This window comes from Falco naumanni, chromosome 5, assembly GCF_017639655.2.
Source record: "Falco naumanni isolate bFalNau1 chromosome 5, bFalNau1.pat, whole genome shotgun sequence".
NCBI classification, from domain to species: Eukaryota; Metazoa; Chordata; class Aves; order Falconiformes; family Falconidae; genus Falco; species Falco naumanni.
The window spans coordinates 13765425-13784814 of NC_054058.1; the positions used below are offsets into that span (position 1 = coordinate 13765425).

At 40.3% G+C, this 19390-nt stretch overlaps 1 protein-coding gene across 1 annotated transcript in view; it reads left to right on the top strand.

Moving 5' to 3' along the window:
- WNT7B (Wnt family member 7B) overlaps nt 1-19390 on the top strand; it is a 95960-nt gene that overhangs the window by 53470 nt on the left and 23100 nt on the right. The window contains exon 2 of the mRNA XM_040596849.1: nt 688-914. Within this exon, the coding sequence (XP_040452783.1) occupies nt 688-914 (227 nt within the window). The remainder of the gene's footprint in view (nt 1-687; nt 915-19390) is intronic.

The following is a 19390-nucleotide window of genomic DNA, read 5'->3' on the forward strand; positions in this document are numbered from 1 at the left end:
TGCAAGTTATATGCAAACTTCATAATGAATTCTGAAAATATACTTGAAGAATGAGAATATTTCTAGTCTGGATGGCACATACTAAGGATTACTCTTATGGGCTTTGTGATATTTGCCAGATCTAAAAGCACAGTCATGCTGGTGAACTTTCATTAATCACTTAATACCCTGAGTGTAACAATGGGCAAGACGGTTGGTAGCGTCGTCATTCTCTAAATTGTGCCTAACACTTTCAAATGAGGGATGGATGAACTGGCTGCAGTAACTAAAACACCGAGCCTGAATCTATGTAAGGCCGTTCAAAGCAGACATGAGTTTCAGCAATTTGTGGACAATCAATTATCACTGTTTTTGGCTTTTAAATATGTCTTGCTTCCCACATCTCATCAGCTGATGGCTCTGTGTAGGACTGGAAGCAAAAGTGCCAAAATTCTGTTCCTTTGCTGTTTCTGGCACAAATCAGATCAGGATTTACTGCAAGATTTCCAGACTCTCTTGACAGATCAGAGAGGCTGGGATAAGTTGGCATAATTATAGGAATCCAAACTCCTACCACTCCCCTTTGCCCAGCGCCTTGCCTGCCGCACGGCAGCACATGGCAAAAGCAATTAATGGCCTCAATCTCAATTTGGTTATAACATGTCTTTCTGCTTTTTTTTTTTTTTTTTTTTTTTTTTTTTCCTTCAGAGCTTTGTCTTCTGTGGTGGCTTTAGGAGCTAATATCATCTGCAATAAAATCCCAGGCCTGGCCCCTCGGCAGCGAGCAATCTGCCAGAGCCGCCCTGATGCCATCATTGTGATCGGGGAAGGGGCACAAATGGGAATCAATGAGTGCCAGTACCAGTTTCGGTACGGAAGGTGGAACTGCTCTGCGCTGGGAGAGAAAACAGTCTTTGGACAAGAGCTTCGAGTAGGTAAGGGTATCTCTAATACAGTGCTGAAGTGATGCATTGGGGCTGGTGTTCTTTTAGCTTTCTCATTCTCATCCTGCAAAGGTTTATAACCCTCTGGTATTTGCCTACTGGGGCTCAACAGTGATGCTCCAAGAACAACTGTGGTCTGTGTGTTTCCACTCATTGAAAAGTAACTGGCAAGAGACACGAAATCTCTAGTGATCTGTAGATGAAGTCATTCATATCTGTGCAACTTCATACCCAGCAATGACCCAGATGCCTGCACCCTGTGCATCATCACACCCTGTGAAAAAATATTTCCAACTGTTGTCCTGTTAGAGGTTGCCATAATAACTGTGGTGAATGTTACGGCCAGTCAAAAGGGAAGTAAAATCAGCTCTAAAAAATCCCTCTGCAGACTTCCCAACAGCTTAGGTAATGGGACAGTCCCAATTAACTGATGGAAGTACAGTGCATACAACACTGGCCTTCTGATATAAAGCAGCCGTACACATCCTTTTTAGTGTTGCTGTTGTACTGCAAAGAAAATACTGCAAGTGATTTGAGGCAGGAAACCTATTCAAAGAAAATAATACAGGACCTTGGTCTGACAAGCTGTTAGCTGGCAGATGTTAAATTGATCACTTTCCATTTACCCTATGTTTGACATTATTTCATAGGGGAGATTATGCAAATTTTTTCCAGCACTGAGATCATAATTTTCGTCATTGCCTAGCTGAGTATCCTAAGCCTATCCCTGACCTTTCCTCTCTCCCCAAAGGGCTGCCCACTTACCACCCCCCATACTGTCTGCTGCTCGGTGTTGGGATAACATTGTTTAGTATGTGGCTCTCACAGGGTGCTCAGAGTGATAACATCTGTCTTCTCAGTGGGGTTGTATCCTGTTCTTCTTGTGCTTGATTCTTCCTTGGGTAACACCTCTTTTTTGAATTCAATGGTTTGGGTAAGTCTTGTGCCTCCAACACAACTGAACGTGGTCATACATAAGATCTCGTTAAAGCTGTGTGAAAAAAAGGCATAACATTTCATCCCACCTGCAAAGAAGAAATTACTTCCATGGTGCTTTGGTTGTTACTGGAGATCAAGGCTTTCATTTTTTTTCCCCAGCACCCTTGTGAGGTGAATGCCAAAAGCTGAGGTACGCTTAAGTCAATGGTGGAACTGAATATTTTTTCGAAGGACATGCAAGTCTGAGAGTCTGGCTGAGGTTTGGGCATTTTTAAAGGGCACAGTGGCCCAGCTGTAAAGTGTTGTAATTGAATAAATCCATTGGCATCAGGGGAACTGAGCTGAGCTACACCCACAGAGAATCTGTCATATTCTGTGAGCATTACTCCACACCAAATCACAGAAGTGGAGAGGTCTAAAACTAATAATAAAAAGACCCAGTAAGCCAAATCAATGGCAAAAGAAGTCTGACCTTTTGAACTTCCAAAAAAAGCTTGGTAGAATTTTGTTTTGATGCTGAAAACCTGGTGGTGAGACATTTGCTTATCAGTGTCTCTTCCCACATTTGTCCTATTGGCTAATTCTTTTTAGATAATACTTCTTGCCTAGCTTTGTGTCTAAAAGACTCTAAGCGGAAGGCATTAAATATTCTCAAGACACCATATACAGGCAATAACCTGACATTTGACTTTTACCTTCAACTTTAAATGAACTAGAAAAACATCTAGCCACATGTCTTGACTATTAGACACACAGGTCTGGTCCTCCTTGGTCAGGCTTATGCTTATTTATCTTAAGTTGATGTCCAAAATTGTGTTGCTGCCAGAAAATACAGAACTGCCAAACATACCACTGTTGTACTTCTTCATGCAGTATTGTGTTGATCTGCCAAAGCTTGCAGGCATGCTCTGGCCCTTAGTCAAGCCCTCTTAACATCTGTCCTTGAAGAGGCATGCTCTGGAAGGTTGTACCAAAATTAGTGTCATCACTAAGCTTTCCGGTGAAAAGGTTTTCACCAGTTCTGCTCTCCTCTTTAAGGCGAGAATCTTGTGGCACATCATCAGCTTCATCCTTGTACTCATGAGTAATAATCCTTTTCACCAGAGAGACTCCTTTCATCCTCAGAAACCTTGCAAGTGAGCGCAGCCAAAATGCCTAAAGAGGACTACAAGTCATGCCTCTGCTTTCATTCTGAACGTTTTTATACAAAATAAAAGCTACAGGGAACAAAAATTGTTTGGCATCAAGATAGACCAGCTATTAGGTTAGTCAGACTACAAAGTCTGAAAAACCCAAGGTTTTCTTGAGCCACTGGTCAAGCCATATTTGCCAAAACGTTTCCCAGATTCCTGACCTCTTCACCGAACCTGGGTGGTTTCTTGCAACTCTGAAATGACTGATGTGGAATTTGGTGGGTTCTTTTATGGCTTAACCCAAACACAGACAGAACTTGGCAGTTGCAGCTGACTTCTGCTTTGACATTTGTTGGGTGTGAAACCACACAAACTGTAACGGATGGAGAAGGTTTACATGACCCTGCCAGCTAAGCCAGATGAGTTCCATGCAGGTCTATAAAGGATCCCATGATCCACATGTCTTTATTTGTTTTATTAGTGGAGTAGCACCCAGAGATGATGTGGTCAGTATCTAGGAAAAGGAGAGGGTTTAGGAAGTGGTGTTATTACACTAGTAATATGTAGGGGGGGAAATGTAAAAAAAGTAAAAAAGGGCGAAGCTTAAAGAAACCCTACTTAAAAGTACAAAATACTTGTAAGCATAAATATTCTTATGTGTAACAAAACACGTCTGTATCTGACGCACATGGCAACACCGAACCAGACATGTGGTTCTGCCTGAAGAGACTGAAGAAATAATTAAGACTAAAAAAGATAGGCATGTTTTTCACTTCACCCCAAAGGAAAGCTCATCTAGCTTCTTCCCAGAACTGCTTAGGGAGATGAACAATCAAGGCAAGTTATTCAGGTAACAGCGTGGAGAGGATGAGTAAGCTGTGATAGCATGAAATTAGTTGCTTTTTCTCTGTATGGGAAAGAAAGGACCCACTCTTTAGCCTCCGGGCCAAGACTCTACCACTAACACTGACAGGTGCAGATTTATGTTTATGGTAATTCGTACCCTGATGCAACACTCCCCATCAAAACTCATAACAAATCCCCCGACTCACCCAACATGGGGTTTCTCCAACATCTGTGCACCTGTTGACAACAACATCTCTTGGGTGCCATTATGTTCCAGCTATGCATGTCTTCCAGCCACAACCAAGCAGCAGCCAGAAGGCATGGCACAGGAGCAAATGTCCACTCATGTGGCTTCTGGGGATCCTACTGTGCCAAGGGAATCCCCAGTAAGTTAGCTAAGCTGGATTGGTGCTGAGCCGTTTTTTCAAAGAGTTTCTTCAGTGAATGAGGGCTGTACCACCTATATAATACGTGGGAGTCTGTACTCAAAACAACTGAAATAGCTTAGAGGACAGTGTAACAACTGTAGAAATTATGTTAGGCATGGGGCGTTAATGTTGGTGTGAAAGATTTATAGCAGCCAGAGATAAAAAGTGATGGAGAGTTCCAAATTAATAGCATGAACAAAGGATGTAGCATGGGATGAATTAGCCAAGCATTGTGCATAGCTTTTTTTGGTATATTTATATCTGGGAACTTTTCCATAGTCATGCCATCCCCAAAGAAAAATCACTACTGCACTCACTTCACTCATCCTGTCTCTGCACATACTTATATTTGTCAGCTTCCTGCACTCATCCCTGGTTTTCATGCCACCTTCTCACATAAAGTCATCTTTTGCACTCTCCACTCATTCCTCTTGTTGCAAGCTTCATCAACATATTGCCTCTTCAAAGATTACCTTTTTAACAGATGGATCCAAAAATTAATTGGTTAATGATATTGTTATTGATAACCATTGTTTAAAGAGAATTGACCTAACTTTCTGAGGGCAAGGACAGTGATCTGGAAAAGTAAAGCCTGTGGTCCTATCAGGTTATTGATGCAAAAGAGCCCCAGCATGAGGGACTGGTCTCTTGTCCTCTAAATGATGGTTGGAACATTCTGTTATGTAGGTACCTTTAAAAGTTACAGATCACTAATAATGTTTGGAAGCAAATAACTCCACACAACAAAGTAAGTAGTGCAGCCTCTAAGTATGGAGTCAGAATCAATAATGAAAGTGAAATCCACTGATGTTCTTTGACAGTGGATGATTCTGGCTAATTATTTGTGCATTGACCATTTCTGCTGGAGTTCTCCAAATTGAAGTGCTTATAAACAGACTGCTCTTGCAAGTGTTAAATTCAGGGCAAAAATAAGGTGTTTTGAAAAATATAGCTGTCCAGATATCAAAAGCAATCTGTAGATGTCTCCTTTCTCAGACTCATGATGTGGAAAATGATCATGATTTAGTATTCATTTGGCTGTGTTGTTGTTACAATGATTTGGCAAATCATTGATCTGGGCCACTGACAGGGAAGAATCAATGAATAGGCAAAAAACAAGGGAGTTCTGAAGTTTTTAAAAAATCTCTGACCTTTTGTATTGTTCTGTGGTTTTCTGGCATGTTGAAAGGATGCATCTGAAGTGAGGTTAAAACCCTGCTTGCCATGGGATGTTTAGGAGAAAAACATCATCTTAAGAAGCTCACTGTTACCACGCATTTGCTGAGCTTCTGGTCCACTCTCCAGGCAGAAAGGGGGGAGGGATGGGAGAGAAAACTACAGTTCTAAAGACAAATCTGTGCATGGATTTTGTTAACTCACAGGTGAAGAAGACTTTACAAGTTATTTTGAGAAACACAATCAGAAAATAAAGTTGAATGTCAGAGTTATATACAAGCATGCACTCGTACACATGCACACATAAACTTCTAAGAAGACAGCGTAATTCCAAACAGAAGAAAGACTAAGAAAGGGAGGGAACATCTTCTGAAGGAAAGATCCTCATTGAAAAAATGATCTTTCTATGTTTGTACTGGAAACAGGTAACTAAGTCCACATTGGATCCCAGTGTTTTAGCTGCAGTCCTGAAAGAATATGGGAATTGGGCATGAAAGATATGTAAGTGATGGTGTCATGGAGAAATGGTTGGCATCTTATCATACATGCTGAGGGGGTGTCAGTCAGTAAATTATTTTTGGTTCAGGCCATATATAGGCTTAATTAAATTTGGATTCAGACTCGCATATGAATTCAGTCATTTTTATTCTGGGCTATGATGGTGGTTTAACCGAGATGCCAAATGTTCATAAAAACTTCCTACCAAAAATGGGAGGAGTAGAGAGACTCATTATTCTCCAAAAATGGAAATTTGTGTCCAAGCAGATACATTAATCTAGCACAGTAGTGTCTAGTATGGTATGAGTTGGCCAACTTGGAAAGCTTGTCTTTCAGTATGAGCAGAAAACTTCCAATACATGAAGATAGGCGACATTCTTAGGAATGCTTTACAACCATACTTGTGCTGTAGTGTTATCAAAAAATCAGTAAAGGGAACCATAAATGAATCCAGATAGTTTGCCTAAAGTAAGTACTTTTCTCTCACTTTTTGCCTTTCTTTCCTCCTGTCATTTCTTTCTCTATTACTTTATGTTCTCATTTTCCAGTTTTTTAATTGATTTATGTTGTTAGTTATATATTTATTAATGCTTAGTAATATTCATATATCAGGTTGACTGTATGTTTATTATTCTAACATCTGTGTATTTATTATGGGAAAATCTATCTTTACAGACTTGCGTTATATCCAATAAAAACAATATGGGGGAAAGAAAGGAACAGTACAGCTGGAAACAATTTGGAGGGGGAAAATGAGTTGGAATTAGATTATTTTAAATATGATACAGAGCAGGGTACACACTTCACTGGTGGAAAGGCAGTAATTATCTTTGTCATAGCAGTAGGTGCTATGATTGGTTTAGGCATTTGTCAGTTATTGTGAACCTCAATTGCACGGTGGCTTTTGGACCTAATGTGGAAAAATTTCTGGTTTTTTGTTTTGTCATATAACATGGTCCCAGACAACAATAAGGATCCAAGCAACTGATCAGAAAGAAACTTGTTTCTAGTAATTTGAACTGGATGTTTGTGTTGGTGCTAGGCTATAGTAAAAAACATTGCAGTGTGAGAAGTGACTTCTCAGGGGATGGCATCAGCTTTCATCTCCTAGTGCAGCAGCATGCCTGGGATGCCAGGAAAGAGGTGCATAGGATGTATTCAATCAGCTGAAATCTGTTCTAGGAATGTATGCAACTTACAGAAGTCCACATAGGACCAATAGAAACTGCATCTTTCTTATTCACATGGCTACTTCGGAGTGTCTGCTGATGTCCATTCCACAAAATGTTGTACAGAGCCATTGCATTTGCAAGTGTGATTTAGTTAAACTAGTAGATGATATAAATACCATGGCAAATTTAATGAGCTGTAGCTTATGCAAGGATAGCTTTTAACAGAAGCACAGTGGTGTATAATAAGATGTATAATTCCCGTTTATTTAGAAAGTTTGCTCGTTACTAGGCTGAATTAAAAAAAAACAAGAAGACACGCATAGTGAACCACAACCCGTACCAGCTGGCTAACTTACAGGCAGGCAGGCAGAGGCAGCTGGTAAAGAGAAAAAAGACTCCAGAATTTCAGGATGGCCTCAGCGTGCTCATTTTGCAGGAAAGATTTATCACACTGCAAACACTCATTGCAAAGCCGTCTCTTAAAATGTCTCAAACAGCGCATTTCTTTTCACAACTGACATGTTGTTGCTGGAAGGAGAAATAAAAATATCCTTAAGCTTAAGGATATCCTGTATATTTGTTCTAGCTTATTAGATATATATTATTGCAGAAAGATTTAAGTTATGTCAGTGACTATCTCACAACTTGCCTTACAAAGGTAGAAAGGCCATGTTGGAGCAAAGCTGGGCTATTCCACCTAAAGACCTGTGCACCTAGTTACCCTACAGGCAGTAAGGTAAGCTATAAGGCATGTAAGATGCCTTACAAGGACAGTTTTTTTCAGTGCAATTAATCTTGATGGAAAGCAAAACAGTGGAAAAAAAGCTGTGAAAAAAATCTAGCAGTTACAAACTAAAGTAAGAGGTCTGTTTTACTTTGCATTATCATCTTTGGAGGAAATGAAGTTGATTCAGTTCATACTTTCTGACTGTAGAAGGGTGGATAAGCTTTTTGCTATCACAAGCAGCAAAGCAAGACAGTAACCCAAACCAGAATAAGAAAATAAACCTCCCAGCTGGTGGTAGCTGAGGTTGGGAAGGATTGGTAAAAAAGTTATGAAACAGCTACTGTGCTAAGAATTTATATTATTTTAACTGGGGAGACAGCCTATTATGAGAGTGGTAGGTTCAGACTTCATTTTAGTAGGTTTCTGTCACTTGGAGGCTTTTAGAAAACTAAATATATCTTTCTATTCTAAGGAAGTACTATTGTATTAAAGAAACATCCTATTTTGAGAGGACAGAGGATTCCCAGTTAGTGAATCAATTTGAAAATTTGTGGGTGATAATTTTTCTGTGCTTTAAAAATTTTAGATGCCAGAACCTCATAATGATCCAGTGAAGCTTTAGTAATGTTTTCAAAACACAATGTAAATCATAGCTGAAAAGATAAACATGAATGGACAGTACCATTTGTAAATTATGACTTGACAGTAATAATTTTTTTTTTTACTTTACTAGAAAAAAATGCCATTTTTCTGCATTAATTTTATTATCTCTATCTCTTTTTCTTTGTCTCCCTACAAAAGAAATGTCTAGCATATATAATCTGTAGCATATGATACTTTCCAGCCATGAATAGATTTATATTTCCCAAATAGATCTATATTTCCCAATTTGTATTGTCTATTCCCTAGTCCTTTTGTAAGGTACTACCGTCTAGTTCAAATGTAGCTCAGTCGTGTTTTCTTTTCACTCAAGGGTCACAAGTTTGAAGTACAAGTTATCTTCAAGTAAAATGTTACTGTTGCCATTTAAATATTTACCTCTTTGGCAGCAGGCTTGCTTTAGAAGGCAGACATCCTTATTCTAAACATAGCACTAATATGTTAACACAATTACTTCATGAACTCTGTGTGGCTTGCAGCTGGATGAGAAATGGTAGATGTTGACCTCAATGAAATCTGGAATTTCCATCCTGAGGGAAGTGCTAACTTTTTAAACTTCTGTTTCATTTCACTTATACATATAAAAATAACGATTTTCTTGGAATTGAGGTTTTTCTGCAGATGTTTTCAAACTAAGATACACTCATATACCTGACTCTGAATAACTAACTCCATTTTGGTTTGTAGTTTAAATTAGTTAAGTGCATTAATGTAAATTGATGAAGGGAACTGTCACTGCAGAGACTCAAGTCTCTGTATCTCATGAGCTCTGCTCTCACATGCTTCTGTATGTATTCTAAGCTATAGGGTTCCACAGCATACGGCATAGCTTGGTAACAGACATCACATAGCATGACACATTGCCTTCTTACGACCTTAAACCTCAGGTCTCCCAGAAAACAGTGGACTGATGTGGGGATGCAGTGTAAGGCTTTGTTTCAATGGTTCAAAACCAAATGTACCTGTTTTTTATTAAATGGAATAGCTCCCTTTAAGTGTCAGTATGGAAAAGAAACATCTTTTGGGGGAAGGGAGGGAGGTAGTTTTTTTTATATTCTGTGATCATCCTAGGAGTAGTCAGCATGGATTCAGCAAGGGGGAATCATGCCTGCTCAACCCAACAGCCTTCTGTGATGGATGACTGGCTGGGTAGATGAAGGGAGGTAGGTAGATGTTGTCTACTTTGACCTCGTGTTTCCCATAACTTCCTCATAGGTAAGCTCAGGAAATACGGGTTAGATGAGTGGACAGTGAGGTGGATTGAGAACTGGCTGAACAGCAGAGCTCAGAGGGTTGGGATCGATGGCATGGAGTCGAGCTGGAGGCCTAAAGTGTTCCCAGGGGTCAGTATGGGGCCCAGTCTTGTTCAACTTATTCATCAATGACCTGAATGAAGGGACAGAGCGTACCCTCAGCAAGTTTGCTGACAACACCAAACTGGGAGGAGTGGCTGGTACACCAGAAGGCTGGGCTGCCATTCAGCCAGACCTGGACAGGCCTGAGAGTTGGATGGAGAGGAACCTAATGAAGTTCAACAAAGGCAAGTGTAGGGTCCTGCACCTCGAGAGGAACAACCCCATGCACCAGTACAGGCTGGGGCTTGACCTGCTGGAAAACAGTTCTGCAGAGAAGGACCTGGGAGTCCTGGTGGGCAGCAAGTTGCCCACGAGCCAGCAGTGTGCCCATGTGGCCAAGAAGGCCAATGGGATCCTGGGGGGCATTAGGAGAAGGGTGGCCAGCAGGTGGAGGGATTCTGCTCTGGTGAGGCCCCATCTGGAGTGCTTTGTCTAGTTTTGGGCTCCCTGGTTCAAGGGAGACAGGGAATGACTGGAGAGGGTCCAGTGGAGGGCCATGAAGATGATGAGGGTACTGGAGCATCTCCTGTATGAGGAAAGTCTGGGAGAGCTGGGCATGTTTAGCCTGGAGAAGATGGAGAGGAGAATTTTACTAATGTCTAGAAATACCTTAAGATTGAGTGTCAAGAGGGTGGTCCCAGGCTCTTTTCGGTAGTGGCCAGTGACAGGACAAGGGCCGAGGGGAACAAACTGCAACACAGGAGGTTCCATCTGAATATGAGGAAAAACTTCCTTACTTCGAGGGTGACAGACCAGTGGAACAGGCTGCCCAGAGAGGCTGTGGAGTCTCCTGTGGAGGCACTCAAAACCCTCTGGGATGACTCTGTGCAGCTTGCTCTGGGTGAACCTGCTCTAGCAGGGGGTTGGACTAGATGGTCTCTAAAGGTGCCTTCCAACCCCGATTCTGTAATAAATATGTACTTAGCTGTAGTGGAAAAAGGTACTGTTATGTATATTGTGGCCTTACAGGCAGTCTGTAATGACCTGCAACTCTATGTCCTGCTCAACATTGTCCATAACAAAAATCCTCCTTTTCTCTTGTTTTTAACCTTGTGCTTAGCTACTCAGGATGAAATTTTCCATGTTACTTTTCTAGTCTGCCTTGGGATGAGTGAGTCAGAGGTCCTGCGGAAAAGGTAGTTTGCAAATTCTAGGCTATTATTTAATTGAATACTGTACCAAAATTTGGACACAACAGGGCTAACTGTGCAGCAACATTAAGTCTGACATTTTCTTACTTCCAAGTGCCTCACTTGGAATGCTAATGTTCTTTAATGTAATTTTTTTTTCATGTCACTTTGTAATAAAATTGCTGGCTACAAATGATCCATAGCATGCTGACTCAATTAGTCACTTCCAGTGTCCCAGTCCTATTGGTCAGTGACTTACAATGTCATGTACTCTTAAAACAGAAAGGCAAATAACATTTAAAGTTAAATAGAGTGGTGCTGAGCTTAATCCAAAATGACAGGGGCCAGAATCTGGTCCTATTGCTGTCAGTAGAAATTTTACTACTGCTTTCACCAGAGCCAGGGTTTTACAGCCACTAAAAAGGCTCTTGGCTTTTGGGTATGGGCAGAAGTTCCAAGTGGAGGTGAATTTCATAGCAAGGACTCAGCTAAAACCTAATTAAATGGAAGTTAAATGGAAATCAACTATACAATATTTGATTTTTTAAGTACAGAGCAATTTTGTGAACAGGCAGGTGCTGCCAAAACTTGCCACTGCAAGGGAAGCTCTTTACCTAAGATGACAGGTAGCATGGGCTGGCAGCTAACCTGCCAGTATGTGATCCTGTAATAACTTGGGGTTCTAATGACTTTGGAGATTCCTTGAGCTTTACTACTGTGGTTAACTATGTTGTCAAAATCTCTTCCCTAGAATTACAGATGATAGGCTTGGTCATCTAGTACAACCTCTACATCAAGCAGGACAGGCTAAACATAACATTAGACTTCTGAGTTACATTTGTAGCAAGCATCCCTCCCTTTCCTCTGTTCTTTGGGATACGTTCTGTTTGGTAAACCATCTGTTTCTAAATTGAAAAACTTGAAATGCACAGAGAGGCATTTACAAACATTACAAAACACACAGCATTTGTTGATCTGTAAATTTTGATTTGCAAACAAATGTTTTAGCATTCAGGCTTAGATCACCAATCCATGCACTTTGCTGTCTTGCCTTCAGTCATGAGCAATTTCTTTTTGTTATGAAGTGGCTGGTGTATTCAAGAATATTACATTTGACAAATACTTTATTTTCTAATTGACAGAATTTCCTTCTTGAGTATCATGCATGTCTTTTTAGCATTGGATTAAATTACCCATGACTGTAGTTTATTTCTTACTGACATATTGCATATCCATAACTGTGAAGTATAATGTTACTGTTACTGATATAAGAGTCAGATTAAAATGAAAGAAATAAAGCAAGCAAGTAAAAGGACTGTATTATCTATCATTTGGAAGCTTGAAAAAATGAATGTAGCATGGTAGTGCTGAGGTAACTATTCTCTCAGGATTCGAACTGGCTAACAACTTTAGTTGTGCTCTGTTAACCCAGTACATGCCTAACTTTAAACTCTCCATTGTAAGTCCTGTTTCACTTTAAACGCATGCCTGAGTGGCTTACAGAATACAGTAGTCATAGTGAAAGCCAACATGCAAGATCAAGCTGATGACGGGTCCTTCAGCTAGTAAAAACTGTCAGACCTATCCAGTTTTGATCAGATTTGGGTTTAGGATTGAAGTGGCTCTAGGAGACACCTTTTAGCCGCAAGTGTAATCTGTTGCTGTCTATAATACTCTCTCCACTGCAGAGGTTCAATCTCTGGTTAAGTGCCAGTGTGAAAAGTGGACTTGCATTGCTGAAGAGTCTTTAAGTAGTCTGCTCATGCCAGAAAGCTATATTCAAGAAGAAGACATTTCTATCTCTAGATAGAAGCTCAACAGACATGAACTGAATTGCTGTAGACTGGAAAGTTCTATTCAAGTTGCTCAAACAAAAAAAGTTTACTCATGGATCATGATTTATTTTTACCTGTTCACTCATTTCTTCATGACAACATGGAAACTTGTTCTCTGATTCAGCCTCCATCCATCTGGTTCAGAAGAGGTCTCCATGCAAAGTCCCGTTGGACATGATCAGTGCAACCTTGCACCTTCTGAGGGGAATGGCATGAAGAGGTAGCTATGGTTTCTGTCTGTGTTGCTGAACTAAAGGCTTCAGACAACAAAAGCAGAGAAATGAGGAGTCCTTTCCTCACTTCTTTCCTTTGGCCCAATTTCATACCACATTGCTCCAGGCATTTGCACAAGATGTCTAAGATAGGAACCTATCAGCCTGTATTCCTTGTATGGTCAAAGAAGAGAGAGAAGCACTTCCAGAGGGTGATTTGGATCTTAATTTGACTGCATGACTGTCCCTGTTGACTATCCTGGGAGTTTAGACTACCTAATTATGTATCAAGCTTGTTAATATCTATGAAATTTTTCTGCCTCTCCATGTACGTTTCTCAGGGGAGCATGTGGTCCTCTCATAAAGTCATACCCACTTGCCCCACACAGCAGACATGGGAACTTGATCTTCATTTGAAGTCCTAGTTATTCTTTGGTACTCATTCACCAGGAGTACCTGCAAAAGTTGTCTTAGCTGATGACTTTCAGACAGATAGTGGCAAGAAAAAAAAATAAAGTATGCTGCAACCACAGGCAGAACTCCACCACTGCTATTTGGAAATTTAAGAACAAGTGGGAGTCCAAAATTACCACCAGATGGTGCACCTATTTAGCAAGTGACAGAGACATGTTCCACAAGAAAGGGTAGCCACAGCCTCCAGCAACCCATCAAGTTGCTTCCCCTGCTGTTTATTCTCAGCTGTGATATAAATCAAATGTGTTTGAAGCATAGACTTGCTGGTCATACTATTCTGTTACATTTAATATGGAGTATGTTTTCAATCTCTGTGATGGAAGCCTTTTAACTGCCTGGCTAGGGACATGAGGATGTGGGAAAGAGCGGAGCAGTTCTACAAATGCATTGAAAGAGAGAAGGAAAGAAAAAGAGATGAGCCAGGAGCAAGAAAAATTGGTAATGGTGAACGGCAATGAGCAGACTCCAAAATCAGAAGTCCGCAGAGCATCTGTGCATTGCTGTTCATTAAGCTGGGTTAGTTCTGGCTGTTAACGGTAGGTAGCTGGGAGAAGGTTGAGGTCAGTGCATTTCTGAAGGATAGTCCTGATGTCTAAGTCAGTATTTTGGAAAACTACCAATGCTGGTATCCCAGGTGAAAACACATGGGGTATTTTATTAACTGCATAGCAAAGGTGGTGAACTTTCCTAAAATATGAAGTGGCTTTTGTTCTCAAACTTCTTCTCATTCCTAAGCACTTGTGGCACTCCATACTCAGAGAAAGATTAGTGCAAGTTGATAAACATATGTTTTCTGCTGCGTTTCTCACAATGTCACAAGAACATGTGATTCTTTCAACTAGATTTGCTGTAAATCAATACATCATGTGTAGGACACAAGTAGGTTGCTCTTTCCATTCTACTCTATTTCTTGCCTTAAAGAAAATTCTAAAGTAATGTCCAGGTTCCTGCAATCTTTTTTCATGAACAATTGATGCAGAAGAAAATACTGTGAGTCTTTCCTTCCTTTGCAAAGGTGGGTCCTTTACTGCTTTCTATTGTTTTGGTATGTTTTAAAGGATGCCATAAATAGAATTTAATATATTGCTAGAGAATGATTGATTAGAAAGGTTGCTTTTTTAATTATGACTTGGTCAGTAAAGAAACATCTGAACTGAGAATTTCCTCTGAGCAAAAAGTGAAAATATTTGAATATTCTTTGACCCGAGAAGTACTCATTCAGGATGGATAAAATAACTTTTCATTCTCTTTGTCTAAGCTGAGAGGAAGGTGTCACCTCAAGATGCTCAATACAATTCCCTTCCTGTCATTTTTCACATACCCTGCGGCTCCTAGTTCAGTGTGAGAATTATCATTTTATGGTTAAAGCACGGACCAGGAGACAATGGACTTGGACCCTGTTCCCAGCTGTGCCATACACCTGTGATCTTGGGCAGGTCACTTCATACCTCACTGTCTGCAGACTAAAGGTATCTAATTTCAGCCGGGAATGGAAAGGCTTAAATAACGTGGACTAACCTTCACTTAAACATTTGTGAAATACTCTGGGCTCCTCAAACAGAAATGGTTGCTGTTGAAGTCTTCTTATCCAAACAGGAAGCAAAGGACAGAAATGTCATGGAGGGGTTTGGTCTTCTAGAAAGAAAGTCCAGGCCTGGAAAAAAGACCATGCTGAAAAATCTCAGTAGAACAGGCCTGGTAAGTTTATTACCTTAGTTTGCATAAGAAGGTAGTTTGGAAACTTTAGGCAGTTGTCCACAAAGAGCCTAAACTCAAATTTCAAGAAGAGAAAATACTTACATGTTCAGTACTTACATGTAACATAAAAAAGAGAGAACAAAGCCCACAGGCAGAGAGACTACTGGTTACTTACCGTACGCTCACTGTATATCTGCTGTGATTCTCCAAGTAAATCTTCCTGACACCCTCTTTTTCTAGCTACCGGTGCACAGTGACATCCTGACACCAGCAACAGGGCTTGAGTGCTTTTTGCCTCCTTCTCTTTCTTTTTCTCCTTGCTGTCTCCCATTTTCTTTTACTTCAGCAGTTCAATAATGTGAAACCAAGTTCCCTTGCTTTTTGTTTGCTTTGCCTTCGTCCATTGATCAACCATGTTGCTTTATTACAGACACTGTAGTATTAACTACAGTATAAACAGAAGCCCATAGCAGGAGAGTTAACTGGGATTTCCCTGCCCTCTTACACAACCAACATTTCTTCAACACTGCTTTCTTGTTTGTTTTCAGGGATTAGTGGCAATATTCCACATACTGCTGACATAATGAGGCATAAGCTTCGCTCAAAGAAGGCAAGACACTGATTTTTAAAAGACCTTGGACTACTGTGCTCCTAGGGAGGGCAGACTACCCTCAAATCTTAGTGGCAGTAAGATTGCTGATGGGTTTTTGCACAGCACAAAGTATTTCTGTGAATACTGTGTCCTGCTCAAAGTTAAGTTCAAAGTGTCTGCATGGAATATCTCCTACAGCAGCATGTGTGTGCTGTCAGTTCGTTGATAGCCAGAGGAACATGACATCATGTGATAGACAAAAACACTACTTGGTACCATATAGCCTAATCCAAGACTTTTCACGTGAAACATTTGTTTTGTTTTGGTTTTAAGACATTTGCCTTTCTAACTGGTCTGTTTTAATTAGAGCTCAACCTGAACCACAAAAGATAGATTTGAACTTTCCCAGAGTTCAGTGGTGTTCAGATCTGGCTTTTGGTTTGGCCCATCACAAAGATGGGGTCAGCTTCAAAGTTCAGATGTGGGAACAGGCTGCTGCAAAGCGGGGGGCTAAAAAGATTATTTAATGAGACCCATATCTTGTTTTAGTGGTGGATTTGCAGTAGGGACATTTGCTAGCATTTTTTAAAAAGTACTTTTATGTAATCAGCATCTCAAAGACTGGTATCAATACCAATCTATCTGGTTCAATACTCTTGTAGTTATACTGCAGAAAGGGACTTGTCCCTCCTTGCCTGGTCACAAAGCCTGGTCTGAAGCTGGAGTACCTACAAAACCTACTGATTTTGCTTCTGATCTTTGTTTAAAACTCATCCTTCGGTTCTAGCCTATTGCATTTAAAAACAATGGAAGAAGCTCCTTGTGGGCTAGAAAATGGATCTTTTTATCCTTATAACATTTATTTTTTTCAGCTGAAGGGACAGCTAACTCACAGGGCCGGCATCTACTAATTTGTCAAGTTCTTGCAGGTATGGATCAACATTTTAGGGTGAGCTTGCTCAGCACCTGGCAAAACACAAGCTTAACACAAGACAAATAACAAATAACAGGCACTAGTCAACTGGGTAAGATAACATGACTGGTAGGGTTATCTGGACAGGTTCAGATTAAACATTGATTCAGTATCTTTCATGAGTCCTGAGAAGATCCATATAATTCTTCCTTGTTTATGTGAATCTTGTCGCTTTCCAACTCCTGTCAGGACCAGAAACTCCAGAGCTGAAAAAAAAAAAAAAAAAAAAGACTTTGCTCTTGTGATGCTTCCAGACTCATTTTGCAAACCAGAGAGGTTTGGAGCAGAATCTAAACTTTGTGTATTTATCCAAAACCGTCTGAGCTCTTTACTCTTAAATCTCTTTCATATGTGTGATTTGTGCCATGTCTTGTTCACTGGGGTTACAAACTTGACTACCAGGCGAAACCCTTTAAACACCAAGAAGCGTAGACATCGTTACTTGAACCTAGGTCTCCTCCCAGAAAGATTGTCAGGGAAGTCAAATGTATCAGAAATGTGAATGCAGCCACACAAGCAGTGTAAGAGCATTCGGAAAATATTTAAGTAAATTTGAAAGCAGCTGTAAACCCAGCCTTTTCACCAGATCTTTCTAATTTGCTTTCCACAAAACCTGAGCTCTGACAGGGGATGCCAGTGACTTAAAGGGTTACTGCCCAGTTGTTTGTCCTATGCCTAGAAGATGTGATCTCTGCAGCAGAATTAGCAGAGCAGAACACAGGCTCAGACTGAAGACCTGCAAGCCCAGCCTCTCTGCTGCAACCACCAGGGAGGGGCTGGTTTGGGCTGGACTATAAGCTAAAGCCAACGAGGCACAGTTCTTCTGCTACCATGGGAGATATCAAGGGAGTGGTAACATCCTAAACTACCAGATCAAGACTCACTGCGTCTCAACTGTGAAACCCTACCTTGCCAAGAATGCACCAGAGAAACACGTTAAAGCCCCCAGACCTAAAGGATGAGTGGTGAGTCACCAGCCATAGTGCTCACGTTATAGATTTACTTGCAAAATTTGACATCTTGAATTGGTCCTCTAAGTTGTCCTGCCAGGCATCAGAAACCATGCCAGGAATTTATGTAAGAAACAGATTTGTAGGACAACCTCAATGAACAATATGCAGAATTATCCTCCAGGAGACAATCTAACAGCAATTCCTAGAAAATGCAACGAGAACCTCTCTGCTACACTCCTGTGCAGAATTTTACAGAAAAAAAGGCAACATTCTGGTACACTATTTACACAAATTGCTTTTCAGGGCCCCCAGCCTGGCTGTCACTACTTCTGGGGCTGGGCAGTACTTCCTCCATACTCATTGCTATTGCCACGAAAGGGTATGTAGATCAAGGTATTTCTAGATGGCATTATTTCATGGTCATTTGACATAATACTCCTCTTGTGTTGCTGTTGCAGTGAAAGCTACAAAATGATGGATAGTTATGCTATTTTATAATATTTCTCTGGATTTAGATTGGAAATCTGACAAACAATTTAAATTAAGATTTATCAGATCCTGGCCAGACCAAGTAGATGCTTAGTGTATGTGATTCACTTTAAAAAAAGATACTGCTACTCTTCATAAGCCTTATTTTAAAAACATCATGACTAAGTAGAATTAGTACTTTATATAAAATCATCCTAATTCTGTACTTGATAGAATCAAGTTAAATGATATGCTGAAAAAACCTAGAAAAATACACTAGTAGAAGTTATCAGTAGAATATTTTTATCCTAATCAGTGAAACCAACAAAGACAAGTTCTGGCTTTTAATGTAATGAAATCTTTTTTCTCCATTCAGAATATAAAACAGGATAATGGATTGATAGTGGAATATTTCAAGGGTGGGATCTCCTTTGCTAAAACCACCATATACCCTCAGTAATTACACTTAAATGACTGCTGCCAACATAGCTGGAAAAGCTCACTGTGCAGGGAGATCTGTTTTTACTCTCCGATGGGATAACTTTAGATTCTCTCTCTTTCTTCGCATTTTCTGCTCCCAGCTTTGGGGCTTCCCCATGCAGTTTGATAGCTTCTGGAAGTCTTGATTTTTTGGTGTTTAACTCTCTCAGTGATTAGTAAGGCTGGATTCCTATCCAGGCCACATGCAAAATACTAGGTGGAAGAACATCTAAAAGACAAACTTTAGAGCCAACACCCCTTCGCAGATTTAATTTTAGGTGCCTAGCTCTTGTCCTATAGATTCAATTAATTTTGTATACTGTAAACATTGGCATCTAATTTGAAAACAGTACCTCATACCTACGAAACATCTTGGTCTAGGCTTCTTTGCTACTGCTATTGCTTTGTGTGTGTTTCTATATTAATACACACATATATATATATCAAACAATGGTGTTGGCTAACATAAGAAGTGAGTATGAGAAAAAAGTATGCTGACAAATAGAAGAAGCCAGCTTTTAAGATCCTGCTTAAAGTTGCACATCTTACTATAGTCAAGAAACATCATCAACTCCAAACAGGGACAGAAGCAAATGCAACCTCACCAAAACTCCACGAAGACACTTAAATTAGTTACTTTTTTCAAGTGAAAAGTAAAGGAAGGATGTGGATCTCATACTGTGCAGGTATGGCATGTGAGGAGGTATGAGTACAGAAT